We start from the raw sequence: 23,664 nt of genomic DNA, 5'->3' as shown, positions 1-23,664 counted from the left end.
TCCAAATGAAACGAAACTTGACAGACGGTCTACCGGTACTACACCAAGGCCACTCGGCAAATCTCGACCCATTCCGAGAACGTTTTTCTCCCGCAAACCTAACAAGGACTGAGAGGGGCGACGGGCGCGCGCGAGAGTGTCGGATCGCGAAACGGATAACAGGGAAAAGACCGGATGCAAGTTTTGAAAAACATGATCCAATACAGATGATGACATGGCAAAATGTAACACACAAGCAAATGACATGGCAACGATGGCAAATAACTGAAGAACACCTGACGCATCGGATCCAGGGCGTTACAATTCCCTACCTTACCAAATTCCAAAAATGCATAGCTGAGACAACAGGATTCGACACTACGGAACGGGAGGGGGCGTCAAACAAGTTAGGACACGCTGCGGGCCATTTACATTCTTGGGTCTGAAGGAAGCTGGGCATGGAAAGTCTAAGGCAATCTGTTCTTCGGCAAAAGGGCTCCCGACGAGGGAACACCCTGATCGGTGCTGAGGATGATGCTTGCCCAGTTGGAGGAGCGGTGCACTATCCTTGACGGGATGCGGTCGCTGTCTTCACCGCCTGATGCTTCATACCCGTCACTGGTTGATCTAGACAGCTGAATGCCGTGATGTGGAGTGCTTCCCGGGGCAGTGAGAGCTACCAGCTGCAAGTCTTCGGTTGCAGAGGAGACACCTGAGAACCGGTACAGGTGCAGATCAGGCGAATCCAAGCTGCTATCTGGAGATGACCCATCGACGTTAGCGGAAGATGCAGCTCTGCTTGGATGAAAAGCACTCCGCGCCTCAAGTTGCAACGGTGCTAAACTGACCATGTCGCTGCCATTACTGTCGATGGCATCTGAGGATATTTTTGCAACAGGTTTAAGAGAGAAATCACCATGGGGCCTTCCTCTCCTATTTGTTCTCATTGTGTTATCAGGTCCCAGATCAATCCTGCTGCTCATGCCTCCATAGCTACTGTCTGTTTCATGACCGAGTGAGTACTCGTCTCTTCTGATGGGCACTAAAACCTTGGACTTCTTCCTTGCCTCGGCAGCAACTCGAGAAACTTCTTCTGCATTAAGACGAGCCAGTGCCCATGGACTAATTTTCACAGCCCCTGAGGTTTTCTTCCTCCTTACTTCTTCGTCTTTTCTCTTGGTAGCGGAGTTATGTGAAGAGCCAGCCTCTGATGGAATAACGTCAAACTGCAAAGGAGTTTGAGTAGCATCAGATTATTTGTGAGCCGATGGGAAAATGCTGATGCAGAATAGGTCATACGTCTATCTACTATAACCATGTGTGCGGAACTCATGATGGCACCTAAGTGCATTCGTTGCCATTTACAAATGCAAAATTGTAACAGTTCAAGAAATTTCAAGATGTTCAAGTCATACCAATGATCAGCGTGACTGTTTAAATAATAATCGAACAGCTATGATTACTTCACTTCACGCGTGAGTAATTACTGAGGCTATAAATGTAACACATGATGTGCAAACAACCACCTTCACTTTTCCAGCAACAGCGCCAGTTCTAATGTTAATTTTTGTCTCGTTATTCATTAAGTTTGATGATGTAGGGTTCTAACCTGATCTTCAAGAAACAATCTTGGAGGGGTACACCATGAACCACGACGGAGTGCACCAAAGGAACTAGTACTGCTAAGCCCACCATAGGAGCTTACATGAGACATCTGTGGACTCTGCTCCCCACTAACCTCTTCTTGTTCTTGCTCTCTCAGGGCAATGATGTAGTCGTAGGTACTGATTCCCTGCATCAAATTGACAAAATGGTACTAAGTTTTAAAATTTGAGACCACCTTGAAAGGCAACAATACAAACTATCCATGATATCAAAATATTTTTGCTAATTCAGAGAAAAACCAAGTAATCAGTTCATTTTTCACTGTTTTCTTTGCAGTTTATCAGTGATATGATAACTTAAAAGTTATGGACCGGTGATATAACAGTTGTTTGCTCAATATTTACATGTATGTTATCAAATCAATGTTCCCAGTGTCAGGCTAAGTGCCACAAGTTCACATTTTCCACAAAATATTTGAGTGAGGTGATCTGATTAGTTGAAATATAAGCTAATCGCCAATAGCACAGGGATAATAGTAATGGAATCGCTAGTATAACAATTGTTACAAATATAAGATGGTGACAGGACTTGCCTTCTTGATGAGAAGGATGTGGAAAAAGAGAAGTTGAGCAATCGGCAGTAAAGCAATCATAGCTAGGATGGTACAGGATGCCTGCGTGAACGAGGATGAATCATTTTAGTACTAGTTCAAGAAAGATCGAGGAAAACACTTAGTTCTTTCAACAGCGAATTAGAAAGAAGTAGGATGATGGAACATACCACCACAATGATGAAAGGCGCTATAGAGAAGCTGCTTCCTAGCTTTGACACAATCTGCATAGAGAATTCCTTTCGCTGAACAAAGCAGAGAACTAGCACCAATACTCCAGTTGCTGATTGCAGGATAAGCTGGTCCAAAGTGCACAAACCATGCAGACCTGTCAATGGTCAACTAGGATGAAAAGGACCAGGAATAAAATGCTCTCTCCAACAATGATGACCAAATTCAAATGCATAAGAACGACTGTGTTGTAGAATGCAGTTGATGCCTGGAAAATGCTTACATGATTATACTAAGATCAGAGCCATCTGCAGCATTTCTGTAAAAACAATCTACCAAAGCATGATAGAGAACATGAGCTTACCAAGAAAAGGGCTGTTGTCATTAGAAGAAAAAACCTTCTATAGTTTCTTTTTCCGATACAATTGTTGAGCCACTGTTGAGATTGAGAAATTCATGCGAGTTAATATATACTCGCTAATCGAAATAAGAAGAGAATTGCTATCATACTCCCTCCGTTCCTAAATATTTGTCTTTCTATAGATTTCAAATGGACTACCACATACGGATGTATATAGACTTATTTTAGAGTGTAGATTCACTCATTTTGCTCCGTATTTCTTTTTCCGATACAATTGTTGAGCCACTGTTGAGATTGAGAAATTCATGCGAGTTAATATATACTCGCTAATCGAAATAAGAAGAGAATTGCTATCATACTCCCTCCGTTCCTAAATATTTGTCTTTCTATAGATTTCAAATGGACTACCACATACGGATGTATATAGACTTATTTTAGAGTGTAGATTCACTCGTTTTGCTCCGTATGTAGTCACTTGTTGAAATCTCTAGAAAGACAAATATTTAGGAACGGAGGGAGTATATAAAAAGAGAGATATTTATTTAGGTGTATGTTACCCGGCAGTGATGATCAAAACCGTCCACACATTTGTCACAAACTCTGCAATGCTTACTGTACTTCAACACCTACACAAAAAGCAACACGTTAAATACTAGCATACAAAAGCATACATCAACACCAGCAGGTGAAAGAAACATACTTCGACTTCACAAAGGCTGCAGAAAAACATCCCGTCTTCACTGTCGTGCTGCTCAGAGGACCATTCACGTGATTGGCAGCAGGAAAAAACAAAAGAAAGAGGGCTGAATATAAGGAGAAATGCAGAGAAAGTTGCACTGCAGCAAGATGAGCTTTTGTTCTTCAGTTCAGTCATTGACTTCTCATTAGCATCAGCAACCTCATGTCCTCTCTTTTCTCCAGTTCCCTCTAGTTGTAATCCAACATCTGAAACACCTTGTATGGACTCCTTGAGACGCCTATGCTTGCAGCCTCCATACAATCTTTGGTACTTCTTTGATTTGAAGACCCCTGGGTCTGCTGGATCCGTCGCAGCACACCAGATGTACAGAAGGAATACACATAAAACCTAAAGAAAAGAAGATTACACGCTTTTATCAGGTGTTAAGTTAAACAGCTGCTTCGACCATTGCAGTGCTAAGTAAATTCAGAATCGAGTTCTGCTGAATAGATTCTTTTCTCTAATAATAAGGGTATAGCTTGATAAAATAGTCATATCACCACATATTCACAACAATTCCTAATCATAGTTTAGAATTTAACTGTAGCAAAAAAGTGTTATCATGTAAACAAATATAGGGAAAGGTGCAGTTAGGATTAAGTGTGCCCAAAGAAGTGTATCTATGACGACCGCCATGTGTTAAATCATGCTTTAGTGCCTTCCATCATCACACAAAAATTCCAGTTTTGTGAACTTCATCATGCAATGTTTTGAAGAAAATCAGATTTCATCGAGAAATGTAAGCAGACCATGATTCCCTGATTTATGACTGTAATAGCACATAGTTAATATTCGTCCAGAAGAACAAAAAATACACATGGTTAATCATGAAGAAACGAAAGTGTGCTGGCATGATGATGCATGCCATTCTGTAATACATGTATACAATGTTAAAAAAGATGCTGGAAGACCGAAAAAGGTGCCCTCATGGATATTCAACTCATTACAGCATAGATACAACATTTTCCAAAGAACTTGGGCAGGACCATGATGCTGCTGCCACTCTGTGGGCTGCAAAGAAGTCAAGAATAATGCAGGGATAGCCCATTTGCAGGATATAACATTACCTAATCCAAGGAAACTCCTTTCTCAGCTTGGCATGATTATAACAAGACAGCACCGAAGCCATACCATGGTATCGGAAAGATAGGACCATAATAAACAACTAATATAATTGAAGTAAATATAACTTACGTCACGTCACTCTCGATTAAACTGTTATGTTGGGATTAACCTACGGCCGGCATGGCTCGGTTGGTTAGGACCTCAGGGTCTAGCACCTTCCAGTCTTTAAGTTCTTAGGCAGGAGTCTTAGTTAATTTTGAGTATGTATTGGGCAAGAGACAGAGTTCTATTTGTATTGCAGCCTTGCAGTACAGTCTTGTGTAGCCACCCATTATACAAGGAGGCAATCACGTTGGTTTCCGGAAGCTATCAACCAATAAAGTTTCCAGAAGCTATCAATCTGCTGTCTATCTTCTCCCCATTATCTTCCTGCGCATACCCGTCAGCACATAGGCTCCTCCTGGCCTAGGCTACGCCCTCGGATCAATGAACCATAACATTAAACAGAGTTACAAAATCCTACCAACCATACAGTGTACAAATTCTGAACTGCCCAAAGGTACTGCTAAACTGGATTGTGCAAAGAAGCACTAAGAGTACAGAATGTATAGTTCCTGATTGCCCTTGGCCATACGACATTGTTTGCACCGCCATCACATACAGAAACTCAGAAACTAGCCCTCATATACTGCTCTTAACCTTGAGAAGAAAGCAAAATTTACCAACCACGAGTGCAGGACAATGACTTGCAGGGTTAGGCATGTCACATGACAATGCCAGAATTGGCCAGAAGACTACCCTCAAAGCGAGCAAGTACCACCCTCCAACAAACAAACGAGCAAACACAGAAATTCAACCGCATATGGAAGACTGCTAAATAGCCCATTTCAAGGTGAGAACTACTTTGGGCACTTCCCCCAAGTTCAGCAACCACTGCCTAATGGGCCCATCATGCAGCACCAAGATTGGGATCCAAAATGTGCCGAACCACAGGGCACTCAGCCTCTCACTCACTCATTCACCCTGTCAGCAAGGAAGAGGGGGCAGGCAAGAGGATAATTACCAGAGGAGTGTAGAGCCCCATGGCGGCATCCTGGAAGACCTTCCTCCCAACGAAGGGCGCGAAGAAGACGTAGAACGCGAACGCGAGCGCCACGAACACGGACACGGCGACCACCTGCAGCAAGCAAGCAAGCATCCGTCCGTCGGTCCCTCGCCGCAGAAAAGAAGGGAAAATGCACAAAATTTCACCGTCGGGGAGGCAAGAACCGACCTGGAGAGGGTGGTACGGGAGTTGCCACCCATGCCGCCTCATCGCCTCGCCCCTGACAACCAGCACGGCTGAGAGAAGACGGAAGAAACGCCTGACGGAGCGGAACCCTCCTTCCTTATTATTCTCGCATCAAAGGGCGCCGCCGATCAGTGCGAGAGGGAGAAAGGTCCGGCCTTTCTAGGAATCAAGAAGTCGCGCGGCCGGCCGGCGGCCGGCGCATGGATTTGATCTGTGGGAGGGGACGGGAGGCAGGAGGAGGGGTTTGGGAGGGAGACCGGAGGAGAGAAGGGGCATTAAATGCGGCGCTGCTCAGATTTACGGGGGGTGGAGGGGGAGCGAAGCGAAGCCAAGCAAATCAAGCAGCGAGGGAGGGAAGGCTGGTTTTCTTTGGGCGCTCACGTGAAGCTAGCAGCTATAGGCCATGGGGAAGACTGTGGCAGTGGCAGGGGACTGCATGCTGGACCGGGGTGACCGACTGACTCACTGCCTGCCTGTCACTGTGGGGCTCAAGCACGGCCGTGTTTCCCAGTGACCTTTGGTTGATACTAGCTGTTTGTTTCGCTCGCACCGGCGAGGATGTTAAGAGCGACACGCACCCAAACCCGCCTCAAACTTCGAGGCGGCCCCGACCGGTCATGAAATTTTGATTCAGTCGGGCGGGCGTCTCAAACGGGTTTCAAACGTTACTGACATCCCTCATATCCAGCCTAAATATGGAGCGGATATGAGGACATCTGAGGTGTCTGGGCGCGCCCGACAAGTCAGACTGGCGTCGGGGACCCACGTGGAATCGTCTGAAAACCCGGCAGTCTGAAACTTGTCTTCTCCGTCGGACAGATGTCGCCGCGTGGCGCTGATCCCGCGGGCCGCGTAGTGCCTAGACCGGCTATTTAAGCCGACCGCCGGCACCGAAACCCTACCCTTTTCACATTTCCCTCTGACCGTCCGCCGCCGCCGCCACTTTCCACTCCCCCTCCACCACCACTAGTAGCCATGCCCCCACGCTGCCGGATAAGGGGCCACCCATTTCTATTGTTGGAGCGTCGGCTGCAGCTCCTTGAGCAGATACGGGCAAGGCATGAAGCCCGGATCGTCACGGGGCTACCTCTGGATGCAGTGGATCCGGAGGAGGAGGAGGTGGTGGTGGTGGTGGTGGAGGAGGAGGACGACGAGGAGGATATGGGGGACGTCGGGGACGCGAATCTCCAGGCGGAGCAGCAGGACATCCTCGATTCCCTCCGCTCGGAGTCGGATGCGGAGGCGAGACAACGTCGCCGGCAGGAGATGAAGGCGCAACACGTCGCGGAGGAGGAGATGTTCGCCTACATGGATGAGGTCGAGCAGGAGGAGGAGGAACCGGAGCCCTCCTACGTGCATGTCCACCCGGCGCCAGCACCGACGTCGTCGACATCTCCGACAACGAAGATTAGCTAGGGTAGTACGTAGTATGTAGTACGTAGGATTTCTTTTGCATATGCTTTGTATGAATCTAGGGGTTGAAATATGAGACTCGGATGGAGAGTGGCTAATTTGAGGCGTGACCGGTCACTGTCCACGGACGACCCGGTCGTGTTCACGGGCGTTTGAGGGTCCAGATTTGCAAAGTTCGGTTGTAGATGCTCTAAGAGCATCTACAGGCCTAGGTTGCAAATCTAGGCCCTCGCGCTCGGGAAAATCCGCGGGCATTGACCGGGCACGCCTTATTTAGTGTCTTCCACACCTGCGTCCCTCATATCTGAACCCTCAAAACCATACAACCGATGCAACACTACGTAAACACAATCAACAACACACAGTTCATTGGATCAACTTTGCATCACCGGACAAAAGGAGCATGGTTCATCGGAGTTCAACGGCAAATCCACATTATGAACTTAAAACATAGTTAAAATAAAAACTTAACGGGGAAGGGCGGAGGAAATCACCATTTCCTCGCCGGCCCCTTCCGGTCGTCGGTGCGGCTGTGCCTCTCCTCCGTGTAGGCGCCCGCGTGCGGAGTGTTGGGGAACGTAGCATGCAATTTCAAAAAAAATCCTACGATCGCGCAAGATCTATCTGAAGGAAATATGCCCTAGAGGCAATAATAAAGTTGTTATTTATATTTCCTTATATCATGGTAAATGTTTATTATTCATGCTAGAATTGTATTAACCGGAAACTTAGTACATGTGTGAATACATATACAAACAGAGTGTCACTAGTATGCCTCTACTTCACTAGCTCGTTGAGTCAAAGATGGTTAAGTTTCCTAGCCATAGACATGAGTTGTCATTTGATTAACAGGATCACATCATTAGAGAATGATGTGATTGACTTGACCCATTCCGTTAGCTTAGCACTTGATCGTTTAGTATGTTGCTATTGCTTTCTTCATGACTTATACATGTTCCTATGAGTATGAGATTATGCAACTCCCGGATACCGGAGGAACACTTTGTGTGCTACCAAACGTCACAACGTAACCGGGTGATTATAAAGGTGCTCTACAGGTGTCTCTGATGGTACTTGTTGAGTTGGCATAGATCGAGATTAGGATTTGTCACTCCGATTGTCGGAGAGGTATCTCTGGGCCCTCTCGATAATGCACATCACTATAAGCCTTGCAAGCAATGTGACTAATGAGTTAGTTGCGGGATGATGCATTACGGAACGAGTAAAGAGACTTGCTGATAACGAGATTGAATTAGGTATTGAGATACCGACGATCGAATATCGGGCAAGTAACATACCGATGACAAAGGGAACAACGTATGTTGTTATGCGGTTTGACCGATAAAGATCTTTGTAGAATATGTGGGAGCCAATATGAGCATCCAGGTTCCGCTATTGGTTATTGACCGGAGACATGTCTCTGTCATGTCTACATAGTTCTCGAACCCGTAGGGTCCGCACGCTTAACGTTCGGTGACGATTGGTATTATGAGTTTATGTGTTTTGATGTACCGAAGATAGTTCGGAGTCCCGGATGTGACCACATACATGACGAGGAGTCTCGAAATGGTCGAGACATAAAGATTGATATATTGGATGACTATATTCGGACACCGGATGAGTTCCGGGGGTCACCGGATAATTATCGGAGTGCTGGGGGGTTATCGGAACCCCCGGGGGAACTAATGGGCCAACATGGGCCTTGTGAGAGAGAGGAGGGGGCCTTAGGGCTGGCCGCGCCCCCCCCCTTGGGGAGTCCGAATTGGACAAGGAGGGGGGCGGCGCCCCTCTTTCCCTCCCTCTCTCCCTCTCCTTCCTTCCCCCCTTCCTCCTCCTAGTTGGACTAGGAAAGGGGGAGTCCTACTCCTACTAGGAGGAGGACTCCTCCCATCCCTTGGCGCGCCCCTAGGGCCGGCCGGCCTTGTAACGCCCACGATGCGGCTATATCTCCCACGTGTCGAGGCACGACTTAGAGGCATAACCGCATAGTGGTTTTGTCGCAAGAAGGGTCATCTTCACACAATCCCATGTAATGAACAAGAATGGGATAAAGAGTTGGCTTACAATCGCCACTTCACACAATACATAAATATAATCCATACATCATCCGAAATACACACATAGACCGACTACGGTCAAGATCCAAATGAAAATAAGACAACCCCAAATGCTAGATCCCCGATCGTCCCAACTGGGCTCCACTACTGATCATCAGGAAAATACACATAGTAACGACCACGTTCCTCATCGAACTCCCACTTGAGATCGATCCCATCATCTGCACTGGCATCGTCGGCACCTGCAACTGTTTTGATAGAATCTGTGAGTCACGAGGACTCAGCAATCTCACACCCGCGAGATCAAGACTATTTAAGCTTATAGGGAAGGATGGTGTAATGAGGTGGAGCTACATCAGGCTATAAGCATATATGGTGGCTAACATACGCAAATGAGAGCGAGGAGAGAAGCAACGGAACGGTCGTCATCTAGTAATGACCAAGAAGTGATCCTGAACTCCTACTTACGTCATTCATAACTCAAACCGTGTTCACTTCCCGGACTCCGCCGAGAAGAGACCATCACGGCTACACACACAGTTGATGTATTTTAACTGGGTCAAGTGACAAGTTCTCTACAACCGGGCATTAACAAATTCCCATCTGCCTCATAACCGCGGGCACGGCTTTCGAAAGATAATACCCTGCAGGGGTGTCCCAACTTAGCCCATCATAAGCTCTCACGGTCAACGAAGGATAAACCTTCTCCCGGAAAGACCCGATCAGTCTCAGAATCCCGGTTTACAAGACATTTCGACAATGGTAAAACAAGACCAGCAAAGCCCCCGAATGTGCCGACAAATCCCGATAGGAGCTGCACATATCTCGTTCTCAGGGCACAATGGATGAGCCAGACGTCGGGTTGGCATAGACCCTGGTTGCCCAGGGGGCGCCGGACATCGCTCGGTTTGGGCCAGCACTCGAAGGAGCACTGGTCCGGGGGTTAAAATAAAGATGACCCTCGGGCTCGCAAAAACCCGTGGGAAAAGGCTTAGGTGGCAAATGGTAAGACCAAGGTTGGGCCTTGCTGGAGGAGTTTTATTCAAGGCGAACTGTCAAGGGGGTCCCATAAATCACCCGACCGTGTAAGGAACGCAAACTCAAGGAACATAATACCGGTAAGACAGAAACTAGGGCGGCAAGAGTGGAACAAAACACCAGGCATAAGGCTGAGCCTGCCACCCTTTACCAAATATATAGATGCATTAATATAATAAGAGATATTGTGATATCCCAACATATCCATGTTCCGACATGGAACAAACTTCAACTTCACCTGCAACTAGCAACGCTATAAGAAGGGCTGAGCAAAAGCGGTAACTTAGCCAAACAACGGTTTGCTAGGAAAGGATGGTTAGAGACTGACATGGCAATATGGGAGGCATGATATAGCAAGTGATAGGTAGCGCAGCATGGCAATAGAGCGAACAACTAGCAAAGCAAAGATAGAAGTGATTTCGAGGGGTGGTCATCTTGCCTGCAAGGTTCTCAGAGTTGTCGAAAGCTTGATCCTCGTAAGCGTACTCAACAGGTTCCTCGTTCACGAACTCGTCTCCCGGCACGAGCAACATGATGCAAAACATGTATGATATGCGAGATATGATATGCGTGCTCCGGAAGGAAAATGATGAACAAGGCAGTAACTTGTCAAACCAAGCATGCCAATGGAAAGATGAGATGATTTCGGTCGAAATCGATATAAAGATCACCGAAAACGGATGCACGGTTTGCAAATGGCAAGCAAAACAAGAATGACACGAATCTGCGATTAACAGCATGATAGCACTTAAAATGCAACAAGCAACAATGCTACAGCACTCCAATATAGCAACAAAGCATATTACAGTAATCTACAGGAGATTCTTGACAAAAGATGAACACTGAGCTACGGCTAGATCACAACATATCAAGCTCAAACAAGCATGACAAAAGTGCAAAAGATAACATGTTCACAGACTTGGTGAAATTACTGGACATGGCAGAAAATAGCATCAGGTAGCAATGTTCAGAGCACGAAATCAACATGCTACAGGAACTTAATATAGCAAAACAAGGCATGACAGTGTTCTACTAAATGCATATGACAAAAGTCCCTTACTGACCATAAGCCAAAAAGGACCATAAGATATGATGGCAAGCATGTAAACATAGCAAGTTTCGTTAACAGGTTCCAGACTTAGCAGAAAACAGAGCATGGCAGAAACAATAATATGAGGGCATCTTGGTGAGCTTGATGCACTCACTACAGAGCAATGCATGACAAAATAAGCATACCTACAGCAATATGCCATGTTTATGAAGCTATCCATGGCAAGAACAACTACATAACATGTATGGATCAACTACAACAAGCTTAGAAAAATTGCATATCATGTTAAGAATCTGCCAGAAATATTTTATAGCAAAAGTAGAGCAAGATTGAGTCATGCTATAGCACTCCATAGTTGCAAACAAGGGCAGGAATGGCTCAATTACAACAATAGCTACAAAACATCCTTACTGAACATCTCCAAAATATGCATGGATCTCTCTGTAGCATCAAGTTTACATGGCAACAAAATAACAGCAGACAAGACTTAGAGAATTCACCAAGTCCCTGAAATCAGAAACATTACGGGGCCTAGTTTGCATGCTTGTGCTAGTCACCACAGAGATCACAAAAATACATGGCAAACACCCTTAGAAAGATGGCATGGCATACAACAAAACACATGTAGAGCTCATGCCCATAAGATGCACAGATTAAAAGATACAAAAATGACAAATCTCCAAGTTCTGATAAGAACCAGCAGATAACAACAACTAGCACTCTTGCAACAGAGATTTAGGCATCAAGATGGCCTCAAATGAACATGGTGCAATTGAAAAAAATGTAGAGCATCACGAGGCGAACAATTCGATATATTACACGCGTGAAACGGAGCTACATGCAGAGAGTTATGCTATGATGAACATGGGCACTTGCTGAGAAAAATCAATGACAGAAGAAATTCGGGGGTTCGGGAAAAGTCAACCGTCGTTCTTCCCGATCCAGATCGGGGCTCGGGCTCGACGGGGCTTCGGCCGGAGCTGTCGCCGGAGGGAGCAGAGGACGAGGAGGAGGGGCGACGAGGGGAGGACGGCGTCGGGGACGACGGGCGGAGGGGGCGCGGTCGCCGGCGACGCGGCGGCGCGGGCGGGCGCGGCGGCGGTGCGGAGGCCGGGCGGCGAGGCGGCGGGGCGGCGCGGCGCCGGCGCGGAGGCGGCGGGGCGAGGCGCCCGGGCGGTGGAGAGCGCGGGCCCGCGGGGGCCGGCTGCGGGCTCCCCGGGCCGCGGGCGGCGCGGCGTACGACGGCGGGTCGGGTGACACGTGGCGGCCACTGATTCGTCGGGCGGAGGCGGCGGACACGTCCGGCGGCGGGGAAAATTTGTCCGGGCGCGAGGTGGAAGAGGGCTAGGGTTTGATCTGCGATTGGATTTCGGGAGAGACACTAATATATAGGTAGAGGGAGCTAGGAGAGTCCAAATGAGGTGCGGTTTTCGCCCACACGATCGTGATCGAACAACCTACAACATGGAAGAGAGTTTGGTGGGTTTTGGGCTGTTTAGAGAGGGGGTTTTGCTGCAACACACAGAAGGCATCTGCGGTTACCCGGTTAACCGTTGGAGTACCAAACGACCTACAAATGGAACGAAACTTGACCGGTGGTCTACCGGTAGTATACCAAGGCCACTTGAAAAGCCTCGGTCCATTCCGAGAGCGTTTGACACCCGCTCACGAAAGAAAACAAGAGGGGTGCACCGGAGGAGATGGGAGCGCCGGATTACAAAACGGACAACGGGGAAAATGCTCGGATGCATGAGACGAACACGTATGCAAATGCAATGCACATGATGACATGATATGAAATGCATGACATGAACAAAATGCAAAACAAAAGACAAAACCCGACCACGAAGGGAAATATCATAGCACATAGCCGAAAATGGCAAGAGTCGGAGTTACAAATATGGAAAGTTACATCCGGGGTGTTACAGGCCTCCTCCTCCCCTCCTTTATATATGGGGGAGGGGGCACCACATAAAGACACACAAGTTGATCATTGATCTCTTAGCCGTGTGAGGTGCCCCCCTCCACCATAATCCACCTCGATCATATCGTTGCAGTGCTTAGGCGAAGCCCTGCGCCGGTAGCTTCATCATCACCGTCAGCACGCCATCGTGCTGATGAAGCTCTCCCTCGACACTCTGCTGGATCGTGAGTTCGTGGGACGTCACCAAGCCGAACGTGTGCAGATCGCGGAGGTGCCGTACTTTCGGTGCTAGGATCGGTCAATCGTGAAGACGTATGACTACATCAACCGCGTTGTCATAACGCTTCCGCTTACGGTCTACGAGGGTACGTGGACAACACTCTCCCCTCTCGTTGTTATGCATCACCATGATCTTGCGTGTGCGTAGGATTTTGTTTTGAAATTACTATGTTCCCCAACAGTGGCATCCGAGCCATGTTTATGCGTAGATGTTATATGCACGAGTAGAACACAAGTGAGTTGTGGGCGATAATAGTCATACTGCTTACCAGCATGTCATACTTTGATTCAACAGTATTGTTGGATCAAGCGGCCCGGACCGACATTACGCGTACGCTTACGCGAGACTGGTTACACCGACGTGCTTCGCACACAGGTGGCTGCCGGGTGTCAGTTTCTCCAACTTTAGTTGAATCGAGTGTGGCTACGCCCGGTCCTTGTTGAAGGTTAAAACAACACATACTTGACGAAAAATCATTGTGGTTTTGATGCGTAGGTAAGAACGGTTCTTGCTCAGCCCGTAGCAGCCACGTAAAAAATGCAACAACAAAGTAGAGGACGTCTAACTTGTTTTTGCAGGGCATGTTGTGATGTGATATGGTCAAGACATGATGCTAAATTTTATTGTATGAGATGATCATGTCTTGTAACAGAGTTATCGGCAACTGGCAGGAGCCATATGGTTGTCGCTTTATTGTATGAAATACAAACGCCATGTAATTGCTTTACTTTATCACTAAGCGGTAGTGATAGTCGTAGAAGCAATAGTTGGCGAGACGACAACGATGCTACGATGGAGATCAAAGTATCGCGCCAGTGACGATGGTGATCATGACGATGCTTTGGAGATGGAGATCAAAGGCACAAGATGATGATGGCCATATCATATCACTTATATTGATTGCATGTGATGTTTATCCTTTATGCATCTTATTTTGCTTAGTTCGACGGTAGCATTATAAGATGATCTCTCACTAAATTTCAAGGTATAAGTGCTCTCCCTGAGTATGCACCGTTGCGAAAGTTCGTCGTGCTGAGACACCACGTGATGGTCGGGTGTGATAAGCTCTACGTGCACATACAACGGGTGCAAGCAAGTTTTGCACACGCATAATACTCGGGTTAAACTTGACAATCCTAGCATATGCAGATATGGCCTTGGAATACTGAGACGAAAGGTCGAGCGTGAATCATATAGTAGATATGATCAACATAGTGATGTTCACCATTGAAAACTACTCCATCTCACGTGATGATCAGACATGGTTTAGTTGATTTGGATCACGTGATCACTTAGATGATTAGAGGGATGTCTATCTAAGTGGGAGTTCTTAAGTAATTTGATTAATTGAACTTTAATTTATCATGAACTTAGTACCTGATAGTATTTTGCATGTCTATGTTGTTGTAGATAGATGGCCCGTGCTGTTGTTCCATTGAATTTTAATGCGTTCCTAGAGAAAGCTAAGTTGAAAGATGATGGTAGCAACTACACGGACTGGGTCCGTAACTTGAGGATTATCCTCATTGTTGCACAGAAGAATTACGTCCTGGAAGCACCGCTAGGTGCCAAACTCGCCGCAGGAGCAACACCAGATGTTATGAACGTCTGGCAGAGCAAAGCTAATGACTACTCGATAGTTCAGTGTGCCATGCTTTACGGCTTAGAACCGAGACTTCAACGACGTTTTGAACGTCATGGAGCATATGAGATGTTCCAGGAGTTGAAGTTAATATTTCAAGCAAATGCCCAGATTGAGAGATATGAAGTCTCCAATAAGTTCTACAGCTGCAAGATGGAGGAGAATAGTTCTGTCAGTGAGCATATACTCAAAATGTCTGGGTATAACAATCACTTGATTCAACTAGGAGTTAATCTTCCTGATGATAGTGTCATTGGCAGAATTCTTCAATCACTGGCACCAAGCTAAAAGATCTTTGTGATGAACTATAATATGCAAGGGATGGATAAGACAATTCTCGAGCTCTTCGCAATGCTAAAGGCTGCGGAGGTAGAAATCAAGAAGGAGCATCAAGTGTTGATGGTTAACAAGACCACCAGTTTCAAGAAAAAGGATAAAGGGAAGAAGGGGAACTTCAAGAAGAACGGCAAGCAAGTTACTGCTCAAGTGAAGAAGCCCAAGTTTGGACGTAAGCCTGCGACTGAGTGCTTCTACTGCAAAGGGACTGGTCACTGGAAGCGGAACTGCCCCAAGTATTTGGCGGATAAGAAGGATGGCAAGGTGAACAAAGGTATATGTGATATACATGTTATTGATGTGTACCTTACTAATGCTTGCAATAGCACCTGGGTATTTGATACTGGTTCTGTTGCTAATATTTGCAACTCGAAACAGGGACTACGAATTAAGCGAAGATTGGCTAAGGACGAGGTGACGATGCGCGTGGGAAATGGTTCCAAAGTCGATGTGATCGCGGTCAGCACGCTACCTCTACATCTACCTTCGGGATTAGTTTTAGACCTGAATAATTGTTATTTGGTGCCAGCTTAAGCATGAACATTATATCTGGATCTTTTTTGATGCAAGACGGTTATTCATTTAAATCAGAGAATAATGGTTGTTCTATTTATATGAGTAATATCTTTTATGGTCATGCACCCTTGAAGAGTGGTCTATTTTTGTTGAATCTCGATAGTAGTGACACACATATTCGTAATATTGAAGCCAAAAGATGCAGAGTTGATAATGATAGTGCAACATATTTGTGGCATTGCCGTTTAGGTCATATTGGTGTAAAGCGCATGAAGAAACTCCATTCTGATGGACTTTTGGAATCACTTGATTATGAATCACTTGGTAGTTGCGAACCATGCCTCATGGGCAAGATGACTAAAACTCTGTTCTCCGGAACAATGGAGCGAGCAACAGATTTGTTGGAAATCATGCATACTGATGTATGTGGTCCGATGAATGTTGAGGCTCGCGGCGGGTATCATTATTTTCTCACCTTCACAGATGATTTGAGCAGATATGGGTATATCTACTTGATGAAACATAAGTCTGAAATATTTGAAAAGTTCAAAGAATTTCAGAGTGAAGTGGAAAATCATTGTACCAAGAAAATAAAGTTTCTATGATCTGATCGTGGAGGAGAATATTTGAGTTACGAGTTTGGTCTTCATTTGAAACAATGCGGAATAGTTTCGCAACTCACGCCACCCGGAACACCATAGCGTAATGGTGTGTCCGAACGTCATAATCGTACTTTACTAGATATGGTGCGATCTATGATGTCTCTTACTGATTTACCGCTATCGTTTTGGGGTTATGCTTTAGAGACGGCTGCATTCACGTTAAATAGGGCACCATCTAAATCCGTTGAGACGACACCTTATGAACTGTGGTTTGGCAAGAAACCAAAGTTGTCGTTTCTTAAAGTTTGGGGTTGCGATGCTTATGTGAAAAAGCTTCAACCTGATAAGCTCGAACCCAAATCAGAAAAATGTGTCTTCATAGGATACCCAAAGGACACTGTTGGGTACACCTTCTATCACAGATCTGAAGGCAAAACATTCGTTGCTAAGAATGGATCATTTCTAGAGAAGGAGTTTCTCTCGAAAGAAGTGAGTGGGAGGAAAGTAGAACTTGATGAGGTAACTGTACCTGCTCCCTTATTGGAAAGTAGTTCATCACAGAAATCTGTTCCCGTGACTCCTACACCAATTAGTGAGGAAGATAATGATGATGATCATGTAACTTCAGATCAAGTTACTACCGAACCTCGTAGGTCAACCAGAGTAAGATCCGCACCAGAGTGGTACGGTAATCCTGTTCTGGAGGTCATGTTACTTGACCATGATGAACCTACGAACTATGAGGAAGCAATGATGAGCCCAGATTCCGCAAAATGGCTTGAGGCCATGGAATCTAAGATGGGATCCATGTATGAGAACAAAGTGTGGACTTTGGTTGACTTGCCCGATGATCGGCAAGCCATAGAGAATAAATTGATCTTCAAGAAGAAGACTGTCGCTGACGGTAATATTACTGTCTACAAAGCTCGACTTGTTGCAAAAGGTTTTCGACAAGTTCAAGGAGTTGACTACGGTGAGACCTTCTCACCCGTAGTGATGCTTAGGTCCGTCCGAATCATGTTAGCAATTGCTACATTTTATGATTATGAAATTTGGCAAATGGATGTAAAGACTGCGTTCCTGAATGGATTTCTGGAAGAAGAGTTGTATATGATGCAACCTGAAGGTTTTATCGATCCAAAGAATGCTAACAAAGTGTGCAAACTCCAGCGATCCATTTATGGACTGGTGCAAGCATCTCGGAGTTGGAATAAATGCTTTGATAGTGTGATCAAACCATATAGTTTTATACAGACTTTTGGAGAAGCCTATATTTACAAGAAAGTGAGTGGGAGCTCTATAGCATTTCTAATATTATTTGTGGATGACATATTGCTGATTGGAAATGATATAGAATTTCTGGATAGCATAAAAGGATACTTGAACAAGAGTTTTTCAATGAAAGACCTCGGTGAAGCTGCTTATATATTGGGCATCAAGATCTATAGAGATAGATCAAGATGCTTAATTGGACTTTCACAAAGCACAGACCTTGATAAATTTTTGAAGAAGTTCAAAATGGATCAAGCAAAGAAAGGGTTCTTGCCCGTGTTACAAGGTGTGAAGTTGAGTAAGACTCAATGCCCGACCACTGCAGAAGATAGAGAGAAAATGAATTTGTTCCCTATGCTTCAGCCATAGGCTCTATCATGTATGCAATGCTGTGTACCAGACCTGATGTGTGCCTTGCTAGTTTAGCAGGGAGGTACCAAAGTAATCCAGGAGTGGATCACTGGACAGCGGTCAAGAACATCCTGAAATACCTGAAAAGGACTAAGGATATGTTTCTTGTTTATGGAGGTGACAAAGAGCTCGTCGTAAATGGTTTCATCGATGCAAGCTTTGACACTGATCCAGACGACTCTAAGTCACAAACCGGATACATGTTTATATTGAACGGTGGAGCTGTCAGTTGGAGCAGTTCTAAGCAAAGCGTCGTGGCAGGATCTACGTGTGAAGCGGAGTACATAGCTGCTTCAGAAGCAGCAAATGAAGGCGTCTGGATGAAGGAGTTCATATCCGATCTAGGTGTCATACCTAGTGCATCGGGTCCAATGAAAATCTTTTGTGACAACACTGGTGCAATTGCCTTGGCAAAGGAATCCAGATTTCACAAGAGAATCAAGCACATAAAGAGACGCTTCAATTCCATCCGCGATCAAGTCAAGGAGGGAGACATAGAGATTTGCAAGATACATATGGATCTGAATGTTGCAGACCCGTTGACTAAGCCTCTCTCACGAGCAAAACATGATCAGCACCAAGACTCCATGGGTGTTAAAATCATTACTATGTAATCTAGATTATTGACTCTAGTGCAAGTGGGAGACTGAAGGAAATATGCCCTAGAGGCAATAATAAAGTTGTTATTTATATTTCCTTATATCATGATAAATGTTTATTATTCATGCTAGAATTGTATTAACCGGAAACTTAGTACATGTGTGAATACATGGACAAACAGAGTGTCACTAGTATGCCTCTACTTGACTAGCTCGTTGAATCAAAGATGGTTAAGTTTCCTAGCCATAGACATGAGTTGTCATTTGATTAACGGGATCACATCATTAGAGAATGATGTGATTGACTTGACCCATTCCGTTAGCTTAGCACTTGATCGTTTAGTATGTTGCTATTGCTTTCTTCATGACTTATACATGTTCCTATGACTATGAGATTATGCAACTCCCGAATACCGGGGGAAAACTTTGTGTGCTACCAAACATCACAACGTAACTGGGTGATTATAACGGTGCTCTACAGGTGTCTCCGATTGTACTTGTTGAGTTGGCATAGATCGAGATTAGGATTTGTCACTCTGATTGTCGGAGAGGTATCTCTGGCCCTCTCGGTAATGCACATCACTATAAGCCTTGCAAGCAATGTGACTAATGAGTTAGTTGCGGGATGATGCATTACGGGACGAGTAAAGAGACTTGCCGGTAACGAGATTGAACTAGGTATTGAGATACCAACGATCGAATCTCGGGCAAGTAACATACCGATGACAAAGGGAACAACGTGTGTTGTTATGCGGTTTGACCGATAAAGATCTTCGTAGAATATGTGGGAGCCAATATGAGCATCCAGGTTCCGCTATTGGTTATTGACCGGAGACGTGTCTCTGTCATGTCTACATAGTTCTCGAACCCGTAGGGTCCGCACGCTTAACGTTCGGTGACGATCGATATTATGAGTTTATGTGTTTTGATGTACCGAAGATAGTTCGGAGTCTCGGATGTGATCATGGACATGACGAGGAGTCTTGAAATGGTCGAGACATAAAGATTGATATATTGGATGACTATATTCAGACACCGGATGAGTTCCGGGGGTCACCGGATAATTATCGGAGTGTCAGGGGGTTATCGGAACCCCCGGGGGAACTAATGGGCCAACATGGGCCTTGTGAGAGAGAGAGGAGGGGGCCTTAGGGCTGGCCGCGCCCCCTCGCCTTGGGAGTCCGAATTGGACAAGGAGGGGGGGCGGCTCCCCTCTTTCCCTCCCTCTCTCCCTCTCCTTCCTTCCCCCTTCCTCCTCCTAGTTGGACCAGGAAAGGGGGAGTCCTACACCTACTAGGAGGAGGACTCCTCCCCTCCCTTGGCGTGCCCCTAGGGCCTCCTCCTCCCCTCCTTTATATACGGGGGAGGGGGCACCCCATAGAGACACACAAGTTGATCATTGATCTCTTAGCCGAGTGCGGTGCCCCCCTCCACCATAATCCACCTCGGTCATATCGTTGTAGTGCTTGGGCAAAGCCCTGCGCCGGTAGCTTCATCATCACCGTCATCACGCCGTCGTGCTGACGAAGCTCTCCCTCGACACTCTGCTGGATCGTGGGTTCGTGGGACGTCACCGAGCCGAGCGTGTGCAGATCGCGGAGGTGTCATACTTTCGGTGCTAGGATCGGTCGATCGTGAAGACGTACGACTACATCAACCGCGTTGTCATAACGCTTCCGCTTATGGTCTACGAGGGTACGTGGACAACTCTCTCCCCTCTCGTTGCTATGCATCGCCATGATCTTGCGTGTGCGTAGGAATGTTTTTGAAATTACTACGTTCCCCAACACTATCTAGGAGATGCATAGCAACGGGAGGGGGAGAGTGTCTCCACGTACCCTCGTAGACCGAAAGTGGAAGCGTTAGCTTAACGCGGTTGATGTAGTCGAATGTCTTCTTGATTCAACCGATCAAGCACCGAACGTAGGGCACCTTCAAGTTCTACACACGTTCAGCTCGTCCCTCGAACTCTTGATCCAGAAAAGTGTCGAGGGAGAGTTTCATCAGCACGACGGCGTGGTGACAGTGATGGTGAAGTGATCCGCGTTGGGCTTCGCCAAAGCACTACGATAATATGACCGGAGGAGTAAACGATGGAGGGGGGCACCACACACAGCTAAGAACAATTGATGTCCCCTAGAGGTGTCCCCCCGCCCCCGTATATAAAGGAGAGAGAGGGGAGGAGGCCAGCCTAGGGGCGCGTCAAGTGGGGGGGGGGGAATCCTACTTGGACTCCTAGTCCTATTCGCCCCCCTTCCTTCTATCGGAGGGGGAAAGGGGGAAGGAGAGGGAGAAGGAGAAGGAAAGGGGGGCCCCGCTCCCTCCCCTTGTCCAATTCGGACACCCCAAGGGGGGCACCACACCCTTGTGGGCTGCATTGCCTCCCTCCTATGGCCCATAGGGCCCATATCTTCCCCCGGGGGGTTCCGATAACCCCCCCGGTACTTCGATATGTACCTGATACATTCCAAAAACACTTCCGCTGTCCGAATACTATCATCCAATATATCAATCTTTACCTCTCGACCATTTTGAGACTCCTCGTCATCTCCGTGATCTCATCCGGGACTCCGAACAATCTTCGGTCACCAAAACACATAACTCATAATACAAATCGTCATCGAACGTTAAGCGTGCGGACCCTACGGGTTTGAGAACTATGTAGACATGACCGAGACACATTTCTGGTCAATAACCAATAGCGGAACCTGGATGCTCATATTGGTTCCTACATATTCTACGAAGATCTTTATCGGTCAAACCGCAATGACAACATACATCATTCCCTTTGTCATCGGTACTTGCCCGAGATTCGATCATCGGTATCTTCATACCTAGTTCAATCTCGTTACCGGCAAGTCTCTTTACTCGTTCTGCAATACATCATCCCGCAACTAACTCATTAGTCATATTCCTTGCAAGGCTTATCATGATGTGCATTACCGAGAGGGCCCAGAGATACCTCTCCGATACTCGAAGTGACAAATCCTAATCTCGATCTATGCCAACCCAACAAACACCTCCGGAGATACCTGTAGAGCATCTTTATGATCACCCAGTTACGTTGTGACGTTTGATAGCACACAAGGTATTCCTCCGGTATCTGGGACTCGCATAATCTCATAGTCAAAGGAATATGTATAAGTCATGAAGAAAGCAATAACAATAAAACTTAACGATCATTATGCTAAGCTAACGGATGGGTCTTGTCCATCACATCATTCTCCTAATGATGTGATCCCGTTCATCAAATGACAACACATGTCCATGGTTAGGAAACTTAACCATCTTTGATTGATGAGCTAGTCTAGTAGAGGCATACTAGGGACACTATGTATTGTCTATGTATTCACACATGTATGAAGTTTCCGGTTAACACAATTCTAGCATGAATAATAAACATTTATCATCATATAAGGAAATATAAATAACAACTTTATTATTGCCTCTAGGGCATATTTCCTTCAGTCTCCCACTTGCACTAGAGTCAATAATCTAGATTACTTTGTAATGATTCTAACACCCATGGAGACTTGGTGTTGATCATGTTTTGCTCGTGGAAGAGGCTTAGTCAACGGGTCTGCAACATTCAGATCCATGTTTATTTTGCAAATCTCTATGTCTCCCTCCTTGACTTGATCACAGATGGAGTTGAAGCGTCTCTTGATGTGTTTGGTTCTCTTGTGAAATCTGGATTCCTTCGCTAAGGCAATTCCTCCAGTATTGTGATAAAAGATTTTCATTGGACCCGATGCACTAGGTATTACACCTAGATCGGATATTAACTCCTTCATCCAGACTCCTTCATTTGCTGCTTCCGAAGCAGCTATGTACTCCGCTTCACATGTAGATCCCGCCACTATGCTTTGCTTGGAAGTGCACCAATTGACAGCTCCACCATTCAATATAAATATGTATCCGGTTTGCAACTTAGAGTCATCTGAATCAGTGTCAAAGCTAGCATCTACGTAACCATCTACGACGAGCTCTTTGTTACCCCCATAAACGAGAAACCTGTCCTTAGTCCTTTTCAGGTAGTTCAGGATGTTCTTGACCGCTGTCCAGTGCTCCACTCGTGGATTACTTTGGTACCTCCCTGCTAAACTTATAGCAAGGCACACATCAGGTCTGCTACACAAGATTGCATACATGATAGAACCGATGGCTGAGGCATAGGGAATGACTTTCATTTTCTCTCTATCTTCTGCAGTGGTCGGGCATTGAGTCTGACTCAACTTCAGACCTTGTAATACAGGCAAGAACCCTTTCTTTGACTGATCCATTTCGAACTTCTTCAAAACTTTATCAAGGTATGTGCTTTGTGAAAGTCCAATTAAGCATCTTGATCTATCTCTATAGATCTTGATGCCCAATATATAAGCAGCTTCACCGAGGTCTTTCATTGAAAAACTCTTATTCAAGTATCCTTTTATGGTATCCAGAAATTCTATATCATTTCCAATCAACAACATGTCATCCACATATAATATTATAAACGCTACAGAGCTCCCACTCACTTTCTTGTAAATACAGGCTTCTCCAAAAGTTTGTATAAAACCATATGCTTTGATCACTTCATCAAAGCGTATATTCCAACTCCAAGATGCTTGCACCAGTCCATAAATGGATCGCTGGAGCTTACACACTTTGTTAGCACCTTTAGGATCGACAAAACCTTCTGGTTGCATCATATACTACTCTT

General features: G+C 45.9%; 1 protein-coding gene across 3 annotated transcripts; it reads right to left on the bottom strand.

The window, feature by feature from the left end:
- Positions 1-240: 240 nt before the first annotated feature.
- Positions 241-6,175, bottom strand: LOC109731482 (probable protein S-acyltransferase 22). 3 transcript variants are annotated; one of them, XM_020290654.4, is made up of 9 exons: positions 5,804-6,174; positions 5,594-5,707; positions 3,427-3,813; positions 3,284-3,352; positions 2,730-2,801; positions 2,365-2,493; positions 2,177-2,257; positions 1,589-1,771; positions 241-1,205 (listed from the first exon to the last, which is right to left on the bottom strand). In XM_020290654.4, exons 1-9 carry the CDS (start codon positions 5,843-5,845, stop codon positions 447-449), a joined length of 1,836 nt encoding a protein of 611 aa, XP_020146243.1. In that variant the 5' UTR covers positions 5,846-6,174; the 3' UTR covers positions 241-446. The 3 variants fall into 3 exon arrangements, with proteins under 3 accessions (XP_020146243.1, XP_020146244.1, XP_073364336.1); XM_020290655.4 differs by lacking the exon at positions 2,730-2,801 and having other exon boundaries at positions 5,804-6,175; XM_073508235.1 differs by lacking the exons at positions 3,427-3,813; positions 5,594-5,707; positions 5,804-6,174 and having other exon boundaries at positions 2,365-2,522.
- Between the last annotated feature and the right edge of the window lie 17,489 nt (positions 6,176-23,664).

This window comes from Aegilops tauschii, chromosome 2 (assembly GCF_002575655.3).
Source record: "Aegilops tauschii subsp. strangulata cultivar AL8/78 chromosome 2, Aet v6.0, whole genome shotgun sequence".
Classification (NCBI taxonomy): Eukaryota; Viridiplantae; Streptophyta; class Magnoliopsida; order Poales; family Poaceae; genus Aegilops; species Aegilops tauschii.
The sequence above is the reverse complement of the archived record's forward strand: the minus strand, read 5'-3'. Positions and strand labels throughout refer to the sequence as shown.

Excerpts from the sequence above, each read along its gene's own strand:
- LOC109731482 (XM_020290654.4), bottom strand. The coding sequence starts at position 5,845 with ATGAGGCGGCATGGGTGGCAACTCCCGTACCACCCTCTCCAG. Across the intron at positions 5,708-5,803 it reads TCCCGTACCACCCTCTCCAG|GTGGTCGCCGTGTCCGTGTT; the intron begins GTCGGTTCTTGC and ends TGCTTGCTGCAG. Across the intron at positions 3,814-5,593 it reads TGGGGCTCTACACTCCTCTG|GTTTTATGTGTATTCCTTCT; the intron begins GTAATTATCCTC and ends TCTTTTCTTTAG.